Below are 18,350 nucleotides of genomic sequence, written 5' to 3'. Positions count from 1 at the left end.
AAGAGAAAATCATTCATAAGTTTCTGATTAAAAAAACAACTAGCCCTAGCAGGTTGGCTCAGTGGATAGGGTGTCAGCCTGCATTCCAAAGGGTCCTGGGTTTTATTCCAATCAAGGACACGTACCTCAGTTGCAGGCTCCTCCCGGCCTGGGCCCTGGACGGGGTTTGTGCAGGAGGCAACCACTCGATGTGTTTCTCTCACATCGATATTTCTTTCCCTCTCTTCCACTCTCTCTAAAAATCAATGGAAAAATATCCTCAGGTGAGGATTAAAAAAAATAAACAAAAAAACTAGATTCTCTTTTAACTCCAAAATAAAAAAATAAATACTATAAATGATGTGTGATATGTATATGAGTATATACATATAAATTATTATTACTCCTATAAGAAATCTTACATGAAGCAGAAAACATTTTTAAATGAGTAGGGCCAGCTTTATAGAGCTAAGCTTTATAGAAAAACCCATCTCATTTTCCAAGTAAACAGTTGAAAGAAATTTTAATAGCAAAATTACTTTTACATTCATCATACAATGGGTACTTCTTTACTCTGTTAGAAATTGTAAGTCACAAATAATTGATTACAGGATTATAATGAAAAAGTGTAATTTCAAGGTAATGTACACACTTTCCGTAGCTGATCTATTGATTCCAGTTCTTCTTCTCTCTGCCTTGTATTCTGTCTTGTTATGGGATCTGTAGAATCAGTGGTAGGTTCAGAAGATGAAAGAAGGGTTGAACCATGACCTAAAAAAATATTAATATATAAGACAGAAAGGTGATTTGCCAGTGTTGGAAAAATACTCTGATCCACCTGATCACAGTTTTCTTTCAAGTATAGCACTTTCTACTTCTGGATTAACTCTTAAAAATAAATTCATTATACTAATTTTTAAATATACAAAATCAAAGTGAGAATAGTATAAAAAACCAACAAATGTCCATTACCCATTTGGCTAAACTACTTTTGCTTAATCACGTCCACTTCATAATGTTTTTATTGAAAAACAACACACATACAGAAAATTATACATAAATCATAAGCGAACACCGCAATGAATTATCTTCACAAAGTGGACACAACCAGGTAAATAAATGCAACATTACCAACACCCAGTAGCTCCTCTAAGCTATCATCTGTACCCAAAGATTATTTCTACCACCACAGGTTCCAACCATGTACTTCCTGACTCCTCTAACACCAGAATAGTTTTGTCCATATTTGAACTTTTTATGAATGAAACTATATTTATGTGTGCATGCTTTTGTGTCTTCTTATAATAAACACTATAAGATTTATCCATGTTGTGTATGTTAACCTGATCATCTTCCTTGCTTATAAGGTATCCCACTGTATAAATATACCACAATTTTTAATCCATTCTATCACTGATAGACATTAAGTTTGGAGCTATTATGAAAAATGTTGATATGAATCTTTTTGTACATATCTTTTGGTATACATGTATACATATTTCAGAAGGTAAAATTGCTAGTTATAGGCTATACAAATGTTCAATATTAATAGATAATGTAAACAATTTTCCATACTAATTTACAATCTCATCAGCAGTATGTCTCTGGTTTGATTTTAAATCTCACTGCAAGTGCAACTATCAGTTATATTAAAGGTAGTTTTGGACTTGAAATGTTTGTTTTTAATTCCAGGTAGTAACTTCTGTTAGGACCAGGCAGAAATTTTTCATATTAACTAAAAACAAAAAACACACACAAAAAAAGAGACTAGATTAAAAAAAATTTACAGATTCATTTAAGAACACAGAAAGAAAAAATCGGAAAGAGAGCTCATATAGGGAAGAGAAACATTCTCTAAAGCGTTAAAAAAAGTATTTTATTTGTTCAAACACTATAACCTGCTTTTAGGTGGTATAAAGAAACTCTTTAAAAAACAACAACTGTTTACATTAGAGAGAGAAAAGGAGAGAGGGAAAGGGTTGGGATGGGAGAGGGAGGGGGAGAGAAACATCAATTTGTTGTTCCACTTATTTATGCATTCATTGGTTGTTTCTTGGATGTATTCTGACTGGGGAATGAATCTGCAATCTTGGTGTTTTGGGATGATGCTCTAACCAACTGAGTTACATGGCCAGGGCCAAGAAACTTTCTAATTAAAACAAATTCAGGCCCTGGCCAGTGTGGTTCAGTTGTTTGGAGTGTCAACCTGTACACCTAAAAAGGTGGAGGGTTCAATTCCTGGTCGTGGCATATGCCCAGGTTGCACATTCAATCACCAGTTGATACAAGTGCAGGAGGCAACCAATTGATGGTTATCTCCCACATCGACATTTCTCTCTGTCTGTCTCTCCCTTCTTCTCTTGAAAATCAATTTAAAAAAATTAAAAACAACAAGTTCAAACAAGATTCTCCTGCTTTAATGTCAGCGAGATCACAGATAAATGCAGAGTCTGAAGCTCTTGCCAAGGTGACATCTTAGGGTAGAAGTTTAAAAGCATGTAACAGCGCCCTGGCTAGTTTGGCTCAGTGGATAGAGCGTCGGCCTGCGGACTGAAGGGTCCTGGGTTCGATTCTGGTCAAGGGTACATGCTTGGGTTGCGGCTCGGTCCCCAGCAGGGGGCGTGCAGGAGGCAGCCAATCAATGATTCTCATCATTGATGTTCCTATCTCTATTCCCCTCCCTTTCTCTCTGAAATAAATAAAAATTTATTAAAAATAAATAAATAAAAGCATGTAACAGTAAATGTCACTGTATAAAGCATTCCCTCCTTCCCCTTTAGTCACTACCTCCTACCTTTATTTGTTTCTGCCCTGACACCTGCTCGGAAAAGGAAGCTTTCAGGGCGCTGGGGCTGGTTTCTCTGGGTAGCAGCAGGAAAAGAATATGCAGGAGAATGATGAACTAAATCGGCCCAGAGAGTAAATTAGATAAAAAGAGATGGAAAATCATTAAATATGTAACAGACATATGTCACAAAAGTTCAATAAATGAAAAAAATCAAATTAATTATGGCAATGATATAAAAGGATAATAATTTTGTTAATACAAAATCTGGTACAGAAAAGTAACCCTGTGTGTATTTTTGATTGTCATGTTATTTTGGTGTATCAATAAAGGTAGAATGAACGTTAATATATTGAATATAGTCTCCTGCAAACCTATAGCACTGCTAGCTCATACTCATTTGTTCATACCAAATGGCTGAATAGTTGAACAACCAGTTGAATTAAAAAATTTAAAATGTGCAGAAAGTTCCCAAAATTGTGTCTGATTTGTCATCTCTAAGAGGTAATTTATCAGCCAGGTGGGTACTTTAAATATTGGGGGGGGGGGCACCTTGTAAAGTACATGATTGTCTAACCACTATGCTGTACCCCTGAAACTAATAAAAAATAATATTGAATGTAAACTGTAATTGGAAAAAAAAAAACTTTATGAGGAAAATCCTGGTAAAGAATTATAATCTTGATGTGGTGAACTGCACCTTTGTGTCTATTACCTGTTTCTGTTGTAGGTGAACTTGATACAGCATTAGGTCTGTCATCGTTCTGTGGAGAAAAAGAGATATATAAATACTTATTATTCAAGAGGTACTCTCCACATTTATGGGAACATTAGGATTATAAAAGAGAAAAAAACCCATGCAACTTTCCTTCAAAATTAAGTCTAGAAATGAAAATTTGGACTACTGATTTTATTTTATATGTTTTTTACACTTATAAGAACAGGTACTACACAAGATCTTAGCCAAAAGGCTAAGAAGTGATTATATATTTTTTTAAGGCCAAATTTTTTATTTCTATAGAATACAAGGTTTGCATTCTCTAAAGACAGTCCTATTATATAATAAGCCTTTCTTATGACTGAAAAAAGATCATTTATTGGGAAATGTACAGGAGAGAATAAAATTTTATTTTATAATAGTATTTTTCTGGTATAGTTTCTAAAGTATTCTCCCCTCTCCTCTGCAGAATAAAATTTCATGTGTTAAGAAGGAGTGATAAAGGTTTTTTATTTCAGTTAGGAAACAAGGTGTTTAAATACTATACATAGCTGTATTTCTAGACTAGAATTTGAATCCAAGATGTTTTTAATTCATTGAACAGAGGAACTGTAAAAAGGAAGAAGAGGTAGGTCAACTGGTATAAAGTTTACCTAAATAAAGGAAAATGTAGTTAACTAATTTAAAAAGAAGTGTTGGGCCTGGATAGTGTAGCTCAGTGGTTGAGTGTCAACCCATGAACCAAGAGATCACTGGTTCAATTCCTGGTCAGGGCATATACTCAGGTTGTGGGTTTCCTCCCCAATTGGGGGGGGGGGGGGCAGGTGCAGGTGGCAGCCGACTGATATTACTCTGTCATGGATGTTTCGCTCTCTCTCTCCCCCTCTCCCTTCCACTCTCTCTCAAATCAATAAAACATAAAAAAAGAAGGAAAAAAAAAAAAAGAAGTGTTGGGCCCAGACAGTATGGCACAGTGGTTGAGCTTCAACCCATGAACCAGGTCATGGTTCGATTCCTGATCAGCACACATGCCTGGGGTTGCGAGCTAAATCCCTAGTAGGGGGCATGCAGAAGGCAGCCAATTAATGATTCTCTCTTATGATTGATATTTCTCTCTCTCCCTCCTGCCTTCCTCTCTCTGAAATCAATAAAAACATAAAAATTTAAAAAAAGAAGTGTTGGCTGGTTGGATTAAAGTTGTTGAAGAATAACAGGGTACTAGAATAATAATTTTTTAGGCCTTGATATGTAATTATACTCAAAAATTTAAATACAACTTTACAATAACTGACACATTTTGAACAGAATGACTTTAAAACACACAATCATATCTGCTCCCATTTTCCCCTCCTTTTTGGTTTCAGTATTTCCAGAAATCTTTTTTTTAATAGATTTTTATTGATTTCAGACAGGAAGGGAGAGGGGGAGAGATAGAAACATCAATGATGAGAGAGAATCATTGATTGGCTGCCTCCTACATGCCCCCTGCTGGGGATCAAGCCCGCAACCAGGGCATGTGTCCTTGACGGGAATCAAACCCGGGACCCTTGAGTCCACAGGCCAACACTCTATCCACTGAGCCAAGCTGGCTAGGGCATTTCCAGAAATCTCTTATTTCTAATTGGAGTTGGGTCAGATGAAATGGAATTTTAACTGCTACAATAAATAAATACATAAATAGGAGCCATGATTCTTAGACTGATCTGGAAGACAATTTTGTGGTAACTATTCCTGATCTGACACTCTTAGTCTGAGAACTAAGATTTAAAAAGCAAGCTGCATTCTTGAGTAAGGTAATGGACTACATTCTCATTAGTGAAAAAGAGAACATGTTCAACAAGTTTACAGATGGCAATAAACTAAATTTAGAATGTTGAGAAGAAATGGAATTTAAATAAATAAATTTAACTTAAAATAACAAGAAGAACTACTAAAAGAAATTTACAGGCAAATGAGGCAAAAGCTGGATATCTTTATAAAGAAACAAAAGACTATCCTTATTTTTAAAAAATATGAGCTAGATGCCGAAACCGGTTTGGCTCAGTGGATAGAGCGTCGGCCTGCGGACTGGAAGGTCCCAGGTTCGATTCCGGTCAAGGGCATGTACCTTGATTGCAGGCACATCCCCAGTAGGAGATGTGCAGAAGGCAGCTGATCGATGTTTCTCTCTCATCGATGTTTCTCTCTATCCCTCTCCCTTCCTCTCTGTAAAAAATCAATAAAATATATTTAAAAAAATGAGCTAGAAAGGAGAAAGCTAGTTAGCTAAATAAAGACTTGTTCAAGGACCAATGGCACAAACAGAAAAATGAAAAAGGTAGAGATTATTCCATATAATAATATATATATATATATATATATATATATATACACACACACATATATATATATTTTTTTTTTTAAGGAAAAATATTCTTTAGGAATTTAAAAAAACTTATTAGTTTTTTAGTAGGAGTTAGGCTAAGGGAAAAAAATGATAAAGTTACAGTAACTTTATTAGATGAGAGAAGGAAGAGTTGAAAAAAATTCCACCGAATGGCAGGAAATGTTCTCTACCTCCCAAAACACTAAAAGACAATACACAGTTAGGTGTAATGAAAAATGAAGCTAGAATAGAGGAAACTTGTAAAATGATGATTTTAAAAAATGTAATTTTATTAAAACTACCAGAAGCCCAGTGCACGGAATTCAAGCGTGGGTAGGGTACCTAGTGGCTGCCGGCTGCTGGCCGGGGCCTCCCTTCCCCCGGCTCCCTGCTGCCACCCCGCAGGCCAGGGCCTCCCTTCGCCTGGCGGTTGGCCGGCTGGCCCTACCCCCTGGTCGAATTCCCTAACTCTGGGTTGAGGGGGCAATTTGCATATTAGGTTATTATTATATAGGATAAATCTAAGTGACTTGCATTCAAGGATATTAAAACAATTAGTTCAAATCACTCACAAGCCACTGACTATATTTGAGAACTCTTAGAGAACTAAAGAGCAAAAAAAGCAAACTGACATAAACTCAACTTTTATCCTGGTTAAGCAACAACAGAAATAAAAGCATACTAACTATAGTGTATACCTTCTGTAAAGTAACTGGATATCAAAAAATAAAGACTAAATCTTTAAAAATTAATCCTTTGACTGTGTAGCATGTCTGGTAAAAAGTTAGACTTACACACAATTTCTGGCAAATTTCCATCTGGTCTTTCAACTCTGATTTAGAATAAGCCCCAATGCCCTAAACTGTCCATTAAGTGTAATGAATTAAGTTTTCTCCTCTACAACTAGAATGGTACTAATTATATAGCTTACTTGAGAGAATTTTGAAAACAGTTCCTCAAATAATTTTCTGTATTGCTCGTCAAATAAGGAGCATAGCTGAGAAAGGCTAGCAAAGGGTTAACACAGAAGAGAATATACAGGCAGTCCTTGGGTTACGTTGGACTAGAATCGACATACATGGACTTTACGTTGTTTCATGGTTACATTGCCATCTCCCATCTACACTAATAAAAGATGCAAATTGATCATCATTCCATGACGCCCATCAGCCAATCGGGAGTATGCAAATTAACCCAATGAAGATGGCGGGTTAATTTGCATACACAGGCACTGAGTGGCCAGGGGCGAGGCGGCCTCTTGCGCGAGCGCTGGCACCAAGTGGCCTGCGTCCCGAGGACAGGCGTCCTCAGGAGCCAGGCTGCTCTGAGCCTGTAGGCCCATGCATAGGCCCAGAGTGGCTGGGGTTCCAGAAAGTCCTGGCCACTCCAGACTATGCGCGGAGGCACCAAGTGGCTGGGGGTGGGGTGGGAACATCCCCAGGACCCAGGCACTCTGAGCCAGCGCGTGCGCAAGTGGCCAGGGCGGGGTGGCAATGTCTCCTGCACCGAGTGAGCAGACAGCAGGGCCCTGCTTGCCCCTGGCCCTGGCGGCGAAGGGCAAGCAGGCCCCCACACAGAGCAGACACCAGGGCCTGCGGTGGCATCAACCAGGCAGGGTCCGCAGAGAGCAGAGAACCACAGGGAGCAGGCCGGGCTTAGGAACACCCCTCACCCCCTGCTGTGCATGAATTTCGTGCACCAGGCCCCTAGTTTATTTACAAAAAAGAAGTGCTATCATTTCGACATATGTATATATGTGCTTTATGTTTTTTATTATTTATTTACCACAAGTAAAGGTCAGGAATTGTTATCTCTCTTTTAAATTTTTGTTTTACTGTTTCACTTCATTACTGCTGTGTATGTGCTCCATGTGAGTGACGTAGGTGCTTATGCAGGTGGGTTCCGACTTACGGCGAAAATCGCATTATGTTGCGCCGTAGGAACGGATCTCTGAGGTAACCCGAGGACCTACTGTAAACTTTTTTCACTAATCATTCAGGTACATGTAGCATCAGAGGGGTGTATCAGGTTACAGATGTTATAAAACTGGGGTCAGCATTTAGAAGGACATGATGTAAGAATTTGAAACTACTATGGTCAATTAGAGAAGTAAAAATGTTCAAAAAAGCAAAATTAAGTCTTTTGGAAAACAAAAGATATAAGATGTAGAAATTATCATTTAGTTAAATTGTCATTTAACTAAAACATTTGAGAATTATAGTAGATACTGAGCAAATGAATATTGAAATGGAAAAGGCGGCCTAATGCTCTGTAAGATGTGTTTCATGCTCAGCCCCAGGCGAGCTCGAATGAGAGATATATTTGTAGTTGGAGACAGTGGAACCAAAATGGAAGGAAGAGAACTTGTGAAAGTTCGTAAGGCTGGGAAAGGCATGTAAAAACATCAGAATTTATTGAAGGATAAGACAAGGGTGACATAATAATAATTTTCAAATATAAAGAATATTTGAAGCTGTAACCAGTTTGGCTCAGTGGATAGAGCGTCGGCCTGCAGACTGAAAGGTCCCAGGTTCGATTCTGGTCAAGGGCATGTACCTTGGTTGTGGGCACATCTCCAGTAGGGAGGCAGTTGATCGATGTTTCTCTCTCATTGATGTTTCTAACTCTCTATCTCTCTCCTTTCCTCTCTGTAAAAAATCAATAAAAAAATAAAAATAAAAAAAGAATATTTGAAGACTGTTATTTACTAGAAAAATCTCCACTCTGGAAAGAAATAAGCGTAAACCACAGGAGGACAGACAGTAAGAATTATTAATCGTATCTTATGTATCATATGATAACAAAGATGGAATTACCATCCCTATGGGCCTTTAAAAAATAATATACTACAGGTTCTTTATTTAGGTTTCCAGGTTAGATGATGTCCATCACAACTATTCCATATATGCTGCTGAGCACAAAAGCAGCCACAGATAATACATAAACAAATGGCTGTGTAGCAACGAAACTATTTACCAAAATAGATCTCCTAGGGCCACTGTAGAGGGTTTTGGCAGTAACAGTTTGAGGTCTGGAACTCAAATTACTTTGCATGTACATTAGTATCAGAGTAAATTTGATATTAGTCCAAATAAAATAACTCATGACAAAAGAAAAACCACTGATAAGAAAATTAGAATGACATTTATAAAGAATTAACACAGGCTTTATGACTGTTTCTGGTATGATGAAACTTTCACAAAACTTTAAGTGAAATTAATGTTAAACTCAAATAGTTTTGTAACTTAAGTACATTTCATGTAATCCTAGACGCTCGACTGCTTGCCGTTAGACCAATCCACTGGAAAAGTTAAGACCTCCACTACATACCACCACCCCAAAGTTCCTGGTAAATTACAGTAACAAAAGATACCTTAAGAGGTGTGAAGGCAGAAGAGTGAGGCAGGGTACCAGCACAGCCCACTTGCTTCAACCCTGACAGCAACTAAATTTCAAAAGAGAAAGAGAAGAAACAGAAGGCAGGATTTATGTTAGCAAAATGTCAGGCAGGCCCTGGCCAGTGTGGCTCATTTGGTTAGGCATCATCTGATGAACCAAAGGTTGCTGGTCTGAATCCTGTCAGGGCACATGCCCCAGTTGCAGGCTAGATCTCCCGTGGGGGTAGGGGGGGGTCGTGCAGGAGGCAGCCAATCCATCCATGTCTTACTCTCACATTGATGTTTCTCTCTCTTCCTTCCCTTCCCTCTAAAAATCAATTTTAAAAAATCTTAAAAAAAAAAAAAAAAAAAAAAGATAGGCAAGCAGATCTGGTCAGTAAAATTAGAAAAGGAAAGGTCATTTACAAACTTTCAAATGGTTTACTAAGATATTACTAGCACAGAAAGAATATTGGGGGTGGGGTAACCCTATTTATATATATAAAAGCCTAAGCGACCAGCGAACCGTTTGACCAGTAGCTATGACACACACTAACCACTAGGGCACACTCAACGCAGGAGCAGAAAGCACAGGCATGAAAACATGGGACAGACTGATGAATCTCAGAGGGAAGGGGGGAGGGTAGGAAGAGATTAACCAAAGATCTTATATGCACACTAGAGGCCTGGTATGCAGATTTGTGCACTGGTGGGGTCCCTCGGCCTGGCCTGTGCCCTCTCACAATCCAGGACCCCTTGGGGAATATCAGAGAGCTGGTTTTGGCCCGATCCCTGCAGGCCAGGCCCAGGGATCCTATTGGTGCATGAATCCATGCGCTGGGCCTCTAGTTTAGAAATAAAAGAGAGCATCGTGTGTGGTTATTTTAGCAAAATAGCCTTAAAACTAATGAGTCCTGTGTGTTCCTATGACAGAAGAAAAAAAGTCCAGTCAAAGAGCTCATTTTAATTGAGCAGAACCAGCCCTAACCGGTTTGGCTCAGTAGATGGAGCATCGGCCTGCAGACTGAAAGGTCCCAGGTTCAATTCTGGCTAAGGGCATGTACCTTGGTTGTGGGCACATCCCCAGTAGGGGGTGTGCAGGAGGCAGCTGATCGATGTTTCTCTCTCATCGATGTTTCCAACTCTCTATCCCTCTCCCTTCCTCTCTGTGAAAAATCAATAAAATATAAAAAAATAAATAAATAATTGAGCAGAACCAGCATGGAAGAACATTTTTTCAAAATTAATCCAAATTAGATGTATTATATTTAATAGTTCTGATGTGAGAAGACAGAACATGAGAATTCTGCACCACACCTTAAGGATGAACCAGCATTTCATTTCTACCTCTGAACAAGTTCTTTTCTTTAAATCCTTTTTCCATTCACCACCCTACATGTAACTAATTAGAGATAGTAAGTGTTAGTATTTGTTGTACATAATTTTGATTACAGATAAAAGCTGCTCAAAACATGACAATTTTTTCATTTGGTCGTGGATGGAAATCAGAGAAGACAGGACTTTCACAAAGGGGGTTGGATAAGACTGTACCTATTAAAACAACAAAATGCCAAAGGCTGAATGATATTAAAGACTTTATTAGTTGAATAATTTTAAGAAATTTAAATTAGGAACACAAATATCTGAACCAGGGGACAGATGAACAAGAACACATGTGGGTGTTTAGAAAAAAGGTGTGTAGGTGGTCAATAAAATAAATACAACTATTTTTAATGAGAGTTGATAGCAATGTCTTCCCTCACCCCACCCCACCCCAAAGCATGTAGCATACAGTACAACATAATTTATCTTAAGGCAGAAAAAAGTGAAGAAATGTACCACAGAACAACAGTAATACAATGTGTATACTTTACCTGTTGAGATTTCCTGGGCCTCCTTATAATCAAACTGTTAGGTCTGATCAAATAATTGAGTCGATATCCCCTCCCCTAGAAAACTGACCTTTAGATCATTTCCCAACCGATATTCCCTTTCGTTTAGACCACATTCCATCTGCTAAGACCAGTAACTTTACCCTCTGACTTGCCTAGGATCTGGACCTGCCCAGAGAATTCCCAGCCAAAAAAGCCCGCCTAGAATTTTTTAAAACCTCTGACTCCCGGTCCCTGGGTTCTGGTGCCATTTTGGGGCTTAGTCCATCTGGTTTCCAGATAACCTAATAAATTTATAATTTTTTACCACTTTTGGCGTCATGCATACCTCTGTTGGTGACACTACCACAAATGTACTGGAATTACTATCAATTTCAAATGTAAAAGGGCTAAAAGCCATTATTTTGGCAAAGAAGGAAAAAAGGAGTGGAGGGAAGAGAAAGTATCTAGAGATGGGATATAGATGCAGATGAGACACAGATGAAAGCAACAGAAACCTGAAGAGCAGCCCCAAGAGAATGTTAGTACAACTGACATTAAATATTACTAATACTTATCCCCAGTGGGGGGCATGCAGGAGGCAGCAGATCAATGATTCTCTTTCATCACTGATGTTTCTCTCTCTCTCTCTCCTTCCTTCCTCTATGAAATCAATAAAAAATATATTTTAAAAATAATAAAATAAAAAATAATAATAATAAAAAAATAAAATGTGACTTTTTTTGCAGTGTTGGACACTATCTGGCACACAAAAATACGTGAGACATGGCCCTTGGCGCCACCCCCACCCCCCTTTTTAACAAGAGAACAAATACATTTATTTATTTGCTCTTCAATAAGTTTAAATCCTTGAGGGGTACAGCATTACACAGATTCTGTGCCCAATGGCTTTAGCAAGGAGGTTGCTTTGGAATTTAGATCCAACCATGCCACTGCTTCCATGAGCATGAGTTACCTTTCCCCAGATTACTTTGGTTTTGTTCGGTTTGCCACCAGGAGTCACTGTGTTGTTCTTAGTTTATACACGTAAGTACATCTCTTGCCTAGACAGCATTCAGTTTCACCTCAGGCATAAACACCTTAAATTTTAAGAAGAGCAGTACAGGCCCTCTGGTTCCGGAGAACCCACTCATGGCCAGCGAAAATGGCCTTGGATCACAGCCTCCAGTCACTTTTGTCGCTGTAGAAGCCCTGTTCCAAGCAGGCCTTCTTAGGCTCCAAGATGGGAGAAAGAGTAAAGGCCATCTCATTTAGGGGAGACATGAATATTGATAACTAAAATACAAGTATATTGAAATGGCTGAAGGCCATTTCAAATTTCATGCTAAGGGGATTGTATTGTTTCAAATTCCACTTTTTTCTTGGTAAAAAGTCTGGACACTCAGACTTATATTACTATATGTGTCCTTAAATCTCATCTTTGGTTTCCAAAATTGTTTTCAATTATAGTATGGGAGGCATGGTGTTTAATGCAGGTTCTCAAGTCAGCCAATTCTAGACTTAAACCCAGTCTGGCACTTACTAGCTATGTGATCTTGGACAAGTTACATTCTGGACAAGACACATTCTGTGCCTCAGGGATCATTTGTAAAATGGTGATAAATTAACCTTAAGGTTGCTGTGAGCAGAGAATGAGATAATTCTGGTAAGCTGTCTGAATTATCAAAGGCTCTCAATATCTCTGCATTAATTTAAATTATTAGTTGCTTTTCATGCCAATTAATTTCCACTAAAACTCAGAAGTTGGTGGTTATATTTATCTATAAAACTGCCCAGATAAAATGTGCTTTATCTCTATCAAAGGAAATGATGATTGCAGAACACACAGAAATTTGAACAGACAATGGAAGTTAACATAGTAGGACTCTCATGCTGAAGTATGCAGTTCATGCAGTAGTATGCACAATGGCAGCAGTTACTAACACATAAGACAGGAGTTGATATAGACAGCAGATTTTTGAACTGCTAGCTTTCAATAATACTGTGAAAAAATAACATAAAACATGATGGGAAAAGCAATATGTAAATGGTTAGAATTATCTTTCAAGGCTGATAAAAGTTAAACTTTCAATGAAGTTCTCATAATATATTGCTTTTTGGCTGATGAAACAGGCAATAAAAGTAAACCAGTGTTAAAAAAAGATCAGTAGATAGCATTCCAAGTTAATGCTTCCCTTGAATGTAAAAATGGGCATGGAGATGTAATTTTTTCAAGTTTGGGATTTTCAGTAGCTTAAGAGAAATGATAAAATAGGATGCAAATACACAGCTGTATAATTAGCATCATGGAGTAAAGAAACCCATTTAACATACAGGTGACTCATGAGTTAAATTAATTATTAATAAAATAAGTGCACCTGGAATTAGAAATGATATTTAATAAACTCCCAACACACATACAAAGGCAATATGGTTCTCAATGCAAATGGTTTACATTTGCAACATTAACAAAGATATTTTAATCATAGCTGCAGAACACCAACCACTGGATAAATCATGAATAGTAATGTAGGCAAACAGTTCAAGCTATTTTGTAAAGCATTGAATAATGATGCCCATCATGTTTTATGATATTGAGATTATTTCTGAATGAAAAATACAATCGCTATTGTCCAATCTCTAGACACAGCAATTTAAAACTCCATTTTGTGCAAGGCTCTTACCACTAACAAGGCACTATCATCAGTATGTTGAGACCTTCTGGATGGGAAGGGACACTGGAGAGGTGGAAAAAATGAAGCAATGTCAAAACAAACTGCAAACACGTGACATATTTCACAAATACACAAGCAAAGAGCCATATTAAGACATAACTGTGAAGATGCTAACATATAGGACCGCATTCAATATCATTTTGATTCACATACCATAAGAGCTAGTAAGTTGATTTTGAGTAATGATTTTCTTCCAAAGAGGTTAAACAACTTCAAATATGATCTTACTTGCCTATAAACTTTCTAAAGCAAAGAGGGAACAGGGATTATTCTTTGTTCACAGAAGAGAAAGCTGAAGTATAGATGGAGCAGTAACATGAAGAATTTGTCAGTGAGTGAGCCAGTGACAAATAAAAACAATCAACTCAAGAGTCATGATATCTAGTTTAGATATCTCTTTATTACCTTTCTCAGATAAAACAATAATTGAGAATTTTAGCACTGTTATATTCCTGAAAAACTTTAATTTTTAGATAATGAATTCTCCAGAATGACCATCAAAGAAGAAAATGTAGGGGAAAAAGGAAGAGTGTGTTAACTAATGTGTACAAGTGTACAAGTATAATCAATAAATACATGCTTAGGAAATGAGCAATGAAGTTGAAAATACTATGTGGAGTCTTTTTTTTAATACTGACACCATTCAGCCATGCCGGATCCCCCTCTGGAACTCTCACTACGTGATATGCTTCGAAAGTGGATGAGGCCCTAACCGGTTTGGCTCAGTGGATAGAGCGTCAGCCTGCGGACTGAAGGGTCCCAGGTTCAATTCCAGTAAAGGACATGTGCCTTGGTTGCGGGCACATCCCCAGTGGGGGGTGTGCAGGAGGCGGCTGATCGATGTTTCTCTCTCATCGATGTTTCTAACTCTATCCCTCTCCCTTCCTCTCTCTAATAAATCAATAAAATATATTTAAAAAAAAAAAGTGGATGAGGAAGATGATACTTCGGGTGGGGATACGGAAGGAAATAAATAATCTCCAGATGGATGGGTATAGTTTTAAAACCTTCTGATCTACAGATTCTGATAAACTCCCTGGCTTGTGTTTTCTTCTATCCAATAAAAAGAATTTTGTGAGGGAAAGAGAGAAAATAGCAATATTTTGATCACTGAAAGCACATGCCAAACATTTCATTTCCATTGCAATAAAAAATTCAAAAATAAAGGTGATTATAAAGACTTACCTCACCATCTAAGGGGTGTTGCTGTTTTTGTGGACTGTGTGATGTTTTCTGCTACGAACCCCCAAACCCCCCAAAAAAGGGAAACTGGTTAGAAGCTGGAACACTAGAAATTATAAATTATATTTACTAAAATAATCATATTCGGTATTTCTTATGTATAACATTTTTCTAGATTTACTGGTTAGAAGATATTGCTCTTTCCCTGAAATAGCTTACAACTGAAATGAGGAAAGGCAATAAAATGACAAACAGTATTTTCATGTCTATAAACATCTATACATAGAAAATTTTAAAACTATGTTTTTAATACACACATGCATACAAACATTCACAAAATAGTGATCGCTCACTATGTTCTCCTACTGAAATCATTCTTTTTCTCTCATGGCTTAGAAATCACTCTAATGCTAACAGCTTGAGCTCTCAACCATCAGCAAATTTCATATTTGCATTTCAACTGCCTGAGGACACAACTCTATTTGGAAACCCCACTCTCACCTCATGTTCAATACATCCAAAAACAAACTCACAATTTTCCAAACCAACTGACTCTTTTCCCCAATTTGCTAATTTCTGTTATTATGTCAAATAAAAATATTATAACATCTGTATAGCCAGTGCTTTACAATGTGTTCTTATGTACAGTATCTCTCAAGTGATTCTTCTTTTTATTCTGTGAGATAAACAAACATCATAATCATTTAGAGATGAGAAAATTGAAGATAAGAGAGGTTATGTGACATATGCAAGGCTACAAAGTTTTAAGTAGCCTAAGTGAGATTTGCATTTATGTCTTCTGACTCCAAATCCTACATTCTTTTCATAATGCTAGACTCCTATTAAAACCATCATTTTTAGCCTCAAAATCTCCCTCCCCCACTCATCTTCAATGATTTAGTCAACATTCACTACACATTTATGTACAAGCGTAATGATGCTTCTCTTGAAATCTCTCTTATAATTTTTAAAATCCACTGTGATGGTAGGGTGTGTAGCGCTCACCATAGTAGTAAAAGTATTAGATCTATCTGTAATTCTGAAATAATTAATATTTAACAGTTAAATGTTACATGTATGATGTTGGAGACCAGGTGTAAGCTGACATGGTCCTTGCACCCGAAGGGGCTAGCAAGGCTGGGACCCTTACCCACACAGTTTTCCCAGACTTGTTTGGATGGCGGTTATCAGTAGAATGAGAGCAACCTTTGTAGACTGAGAACAGCCTTTCATGGCTTACCAAGAAGTCTGTAACTATTTACTGAGATGTGCTGTACCGAGAACTTGTCCTTCTGCTCTGTCCCTCCCTTAGAGATTAAGAGGAACAAAGAATACATTCCTCTTGACAGACCTCCTATTCAGTGTCTTGTGTATAAAAAACATTGTGTGGTTAATAAACTTGCTGCAGTTCCTTGACTGAGCTGCAGTCCTCCCGATCCCGCTCTCCTGTCTTTCTCTTTTATCAATTCCCACTTCCTTACCTCAGCCCGGCTCAACCTGTCAGGCTGGCCCTGACAGTATGAAGAAACTAAAGGCACAAAATGGTTGAGTAACTTTCCAAGAGTCAAGCATAGCCTGGCCAGTGTGGCTCGGTTGGTTGGTGTTGTCCCATGCACCAAGAGGTCACAGGTTCGATTCCCAGTCAGGGCACATGCCCGGGTTGCAGGCTTGATCCCCAATAGGGAGCATGCAGAAGGCTGCCCATGGATGTTTTGCTCTCACAGTGATGTTTCTCTCTCTCTCAAAATTAACAAAAAAATATCAAAAATAATGCACAGAACAGCACTCAGGACATAGTATTGAGTTAGCCATTATTATTTTGGTCATAGAGTAGGGTGTGGAGCCAGCTTATCTCCTTTTTAAAGAAACTGTTTCTTTTTCAACCTTATTCCCATTTTCTCTTCAGCCTGTCTTGATTAGAATCCTTCCTCTGCCACATACTAGCTGAGCATTTAACCTTAGGCAAATTATCATCCTCTCGAGCATGAGAGATTAATTATCACCATAGGCTGATACATTTGAAAAAAGAAAAAAAAGAAAAAAGAAAGCCCTAGCCGGTTTGGCTCTGTGGATAGAGTGTCGGCCTGCAGACTAAAGAGTCCTGGGTTCAAGTCCAGTCAGGGCACATGCCTGGGTTGCAGGCTCGATCCCCAGTAGGGGGCATGCAGAAGGCAGCCAATCAATGATTCTCTCTCATCACTGATGTTTCTATCTCTCTCTCCCTCTCCCTTCCTCTCTGAAATCAATAAAAAAAAATTTATCATGTAGATCAGTGGTTCTCAACCTTCTGGCCTTTTAAATACAGTTCCTCATGTTGTGACCCAACCATAACATTATTTTCGTTGCTACTTCATAACTGTAATGTTGCTACTGTTATGAATCGTAATGTAAATATCTGATATGCAGGATGGTCTTAGGCGACCCCTGTGAAAGGGTCATTCGATCGCCAAAGGGGTCGCGACCCACAGGTTGAGAACTGCTGAGATGATACTTAAAGAAGATGGTCTTTGGCTAGAGTTAAGAAACAGGAGAGAAAACTTTAGGAGGACACAAGTGATTCATTCATTCAATCATTCATTTAACAAATATTTATTGAGCTTTACTACAGGCTTAGACTTGCTCAGATCTAGGGATATAGCAGTGAATAAACAGGACAGACATAGTCCCTGTCTTCATGAAATTTATAGAAAATGGGAGAGACATATATTAAACGAACGAAAATACACAATTAATTATGAAAAAAAATCCAAGGTGATTTCAGAACAGGAAGACTTAAGCAATACAGGCAAAAAATGAACCAGGTTTAGAAGCAACTACAGAGGCTATAAAATGTTAGGGGGGGGGGGGGAAGAAGAAGAAGTATTAACAGGAGTTGTTAATTGAGTAGGTATGGAGAGAACAGAAAGGGAGGAATCAAAGATCACTCTAAACGGACCTGTGAATCTCACAAATTTTTGGTATTCAGTAGAGTGAGGAAGTTAGAGATAGGTTAGATAACAACAGTTTATATTTGCATGGCACTTTCATTTTCATAATTAATGCAGTAGAGATTGAGAGACTGGCAGCTGGATAATAAAGTCATTGCTAATTAAGAGGAAGAGACTGCTGTCCTAAGAGCAAGAAGAGCAAGATCATAACTTTTTAAAAAAATATATTTTCTTGATTTTTTACAGAGAGGAAGGGAGAGGGATAGAGAGTTAGAAACATCGAAGAGAGAGAAACATTGATCAGCTGCCTCCTGCACACCTCCTACTGGGGATGTGTCCGCAACCAAGGTACATGCCCTTGACCAGAACTGAACTTGGGACCTTTCAGTCCGCAGGCCGATGCTCTATCCA

The 18,350-nt window shown here is 38.1% G+C and overlaps 1 protein-coding gene and 1 pseudogene across 5 annotated transcripts in view; both read right to left on the bottom strand.

Annotated features, from left to right (window-relative positions):
• Nucleotides 1–18,350, bottom strand: part of LRCH3 (leucine rich repeats and calponin homology domain containing 3) — a gene marked incomplete at its 3' end in the record, with an annotated part of 107,557 nt that overhangs the window by 8,040 nt on the left and 81,167 nt on the right. For 2 of the 4 annotated variants that reach the window (XM_081085378.1, XM_081085376.1), the window contains exons 13-18: nucleotides 15,016–15,066; nucleotides 13,780–13,833; nucleotides 9,221–9,292; nucleotides 3,480–3,528; nucleotides 2,774–2,881; nucleotides 632–750 (exon numbers count right to left, since the gene is read on the bottom strand). In XM_081085378.1, coding sequence (XP_080941504.1) covers nucleotides 632–750; nucleotides 2,774–2,881; nucleotides 3,480–3,528; nucleotides 9,221–9,292; nucleotides 13,780–13,833; nucleotides 15,016–15,066 — 453 coding nt within the window. The remainder of the gene's footprint in view (nucleotides 1–631; nucleotides 751–2,773; nucleotides 2,882–3,479; nucleotides 3,529–9,220; nucleotides 9,293–13,779; nucleotides 13,834–15,015; nucleotides 15,067–18,350) is intronic. The other 2 variants (XM_081085379.1, XM_081085377.1) reach the window with 1 other exon arrangement.
• LOC308516871 (large ribosomal subunit protein eL33-like) lies at nucleotides 11,958–12,682 on the bottom strand (annotated as a pseudogene). Its single transcript has 2 exons — nucleotides 12,665–12,682; nucleotides 11,958–12,265 (listed from the first exon to the last, which is right to left on the bottom strand). The product of its transcript is annotated as a large ribosomal subunit protein eL33-like (transcript).

The sequence above is a fragment of the Myotis nattereri genome (assembly GCF_964212035.1).
Source record: "Myotis nattereri genome assembly, chromosome: 3".
Lineage (NCBI taxonomy): Eukaryota > Metazoa > Chordata > Mammalia > Chiroptera > Vespertilionidae > Myotis > Myotis nattereri.
This window is presented reverse-complemented; position numbering and strand designations above follow the sequence as displayed.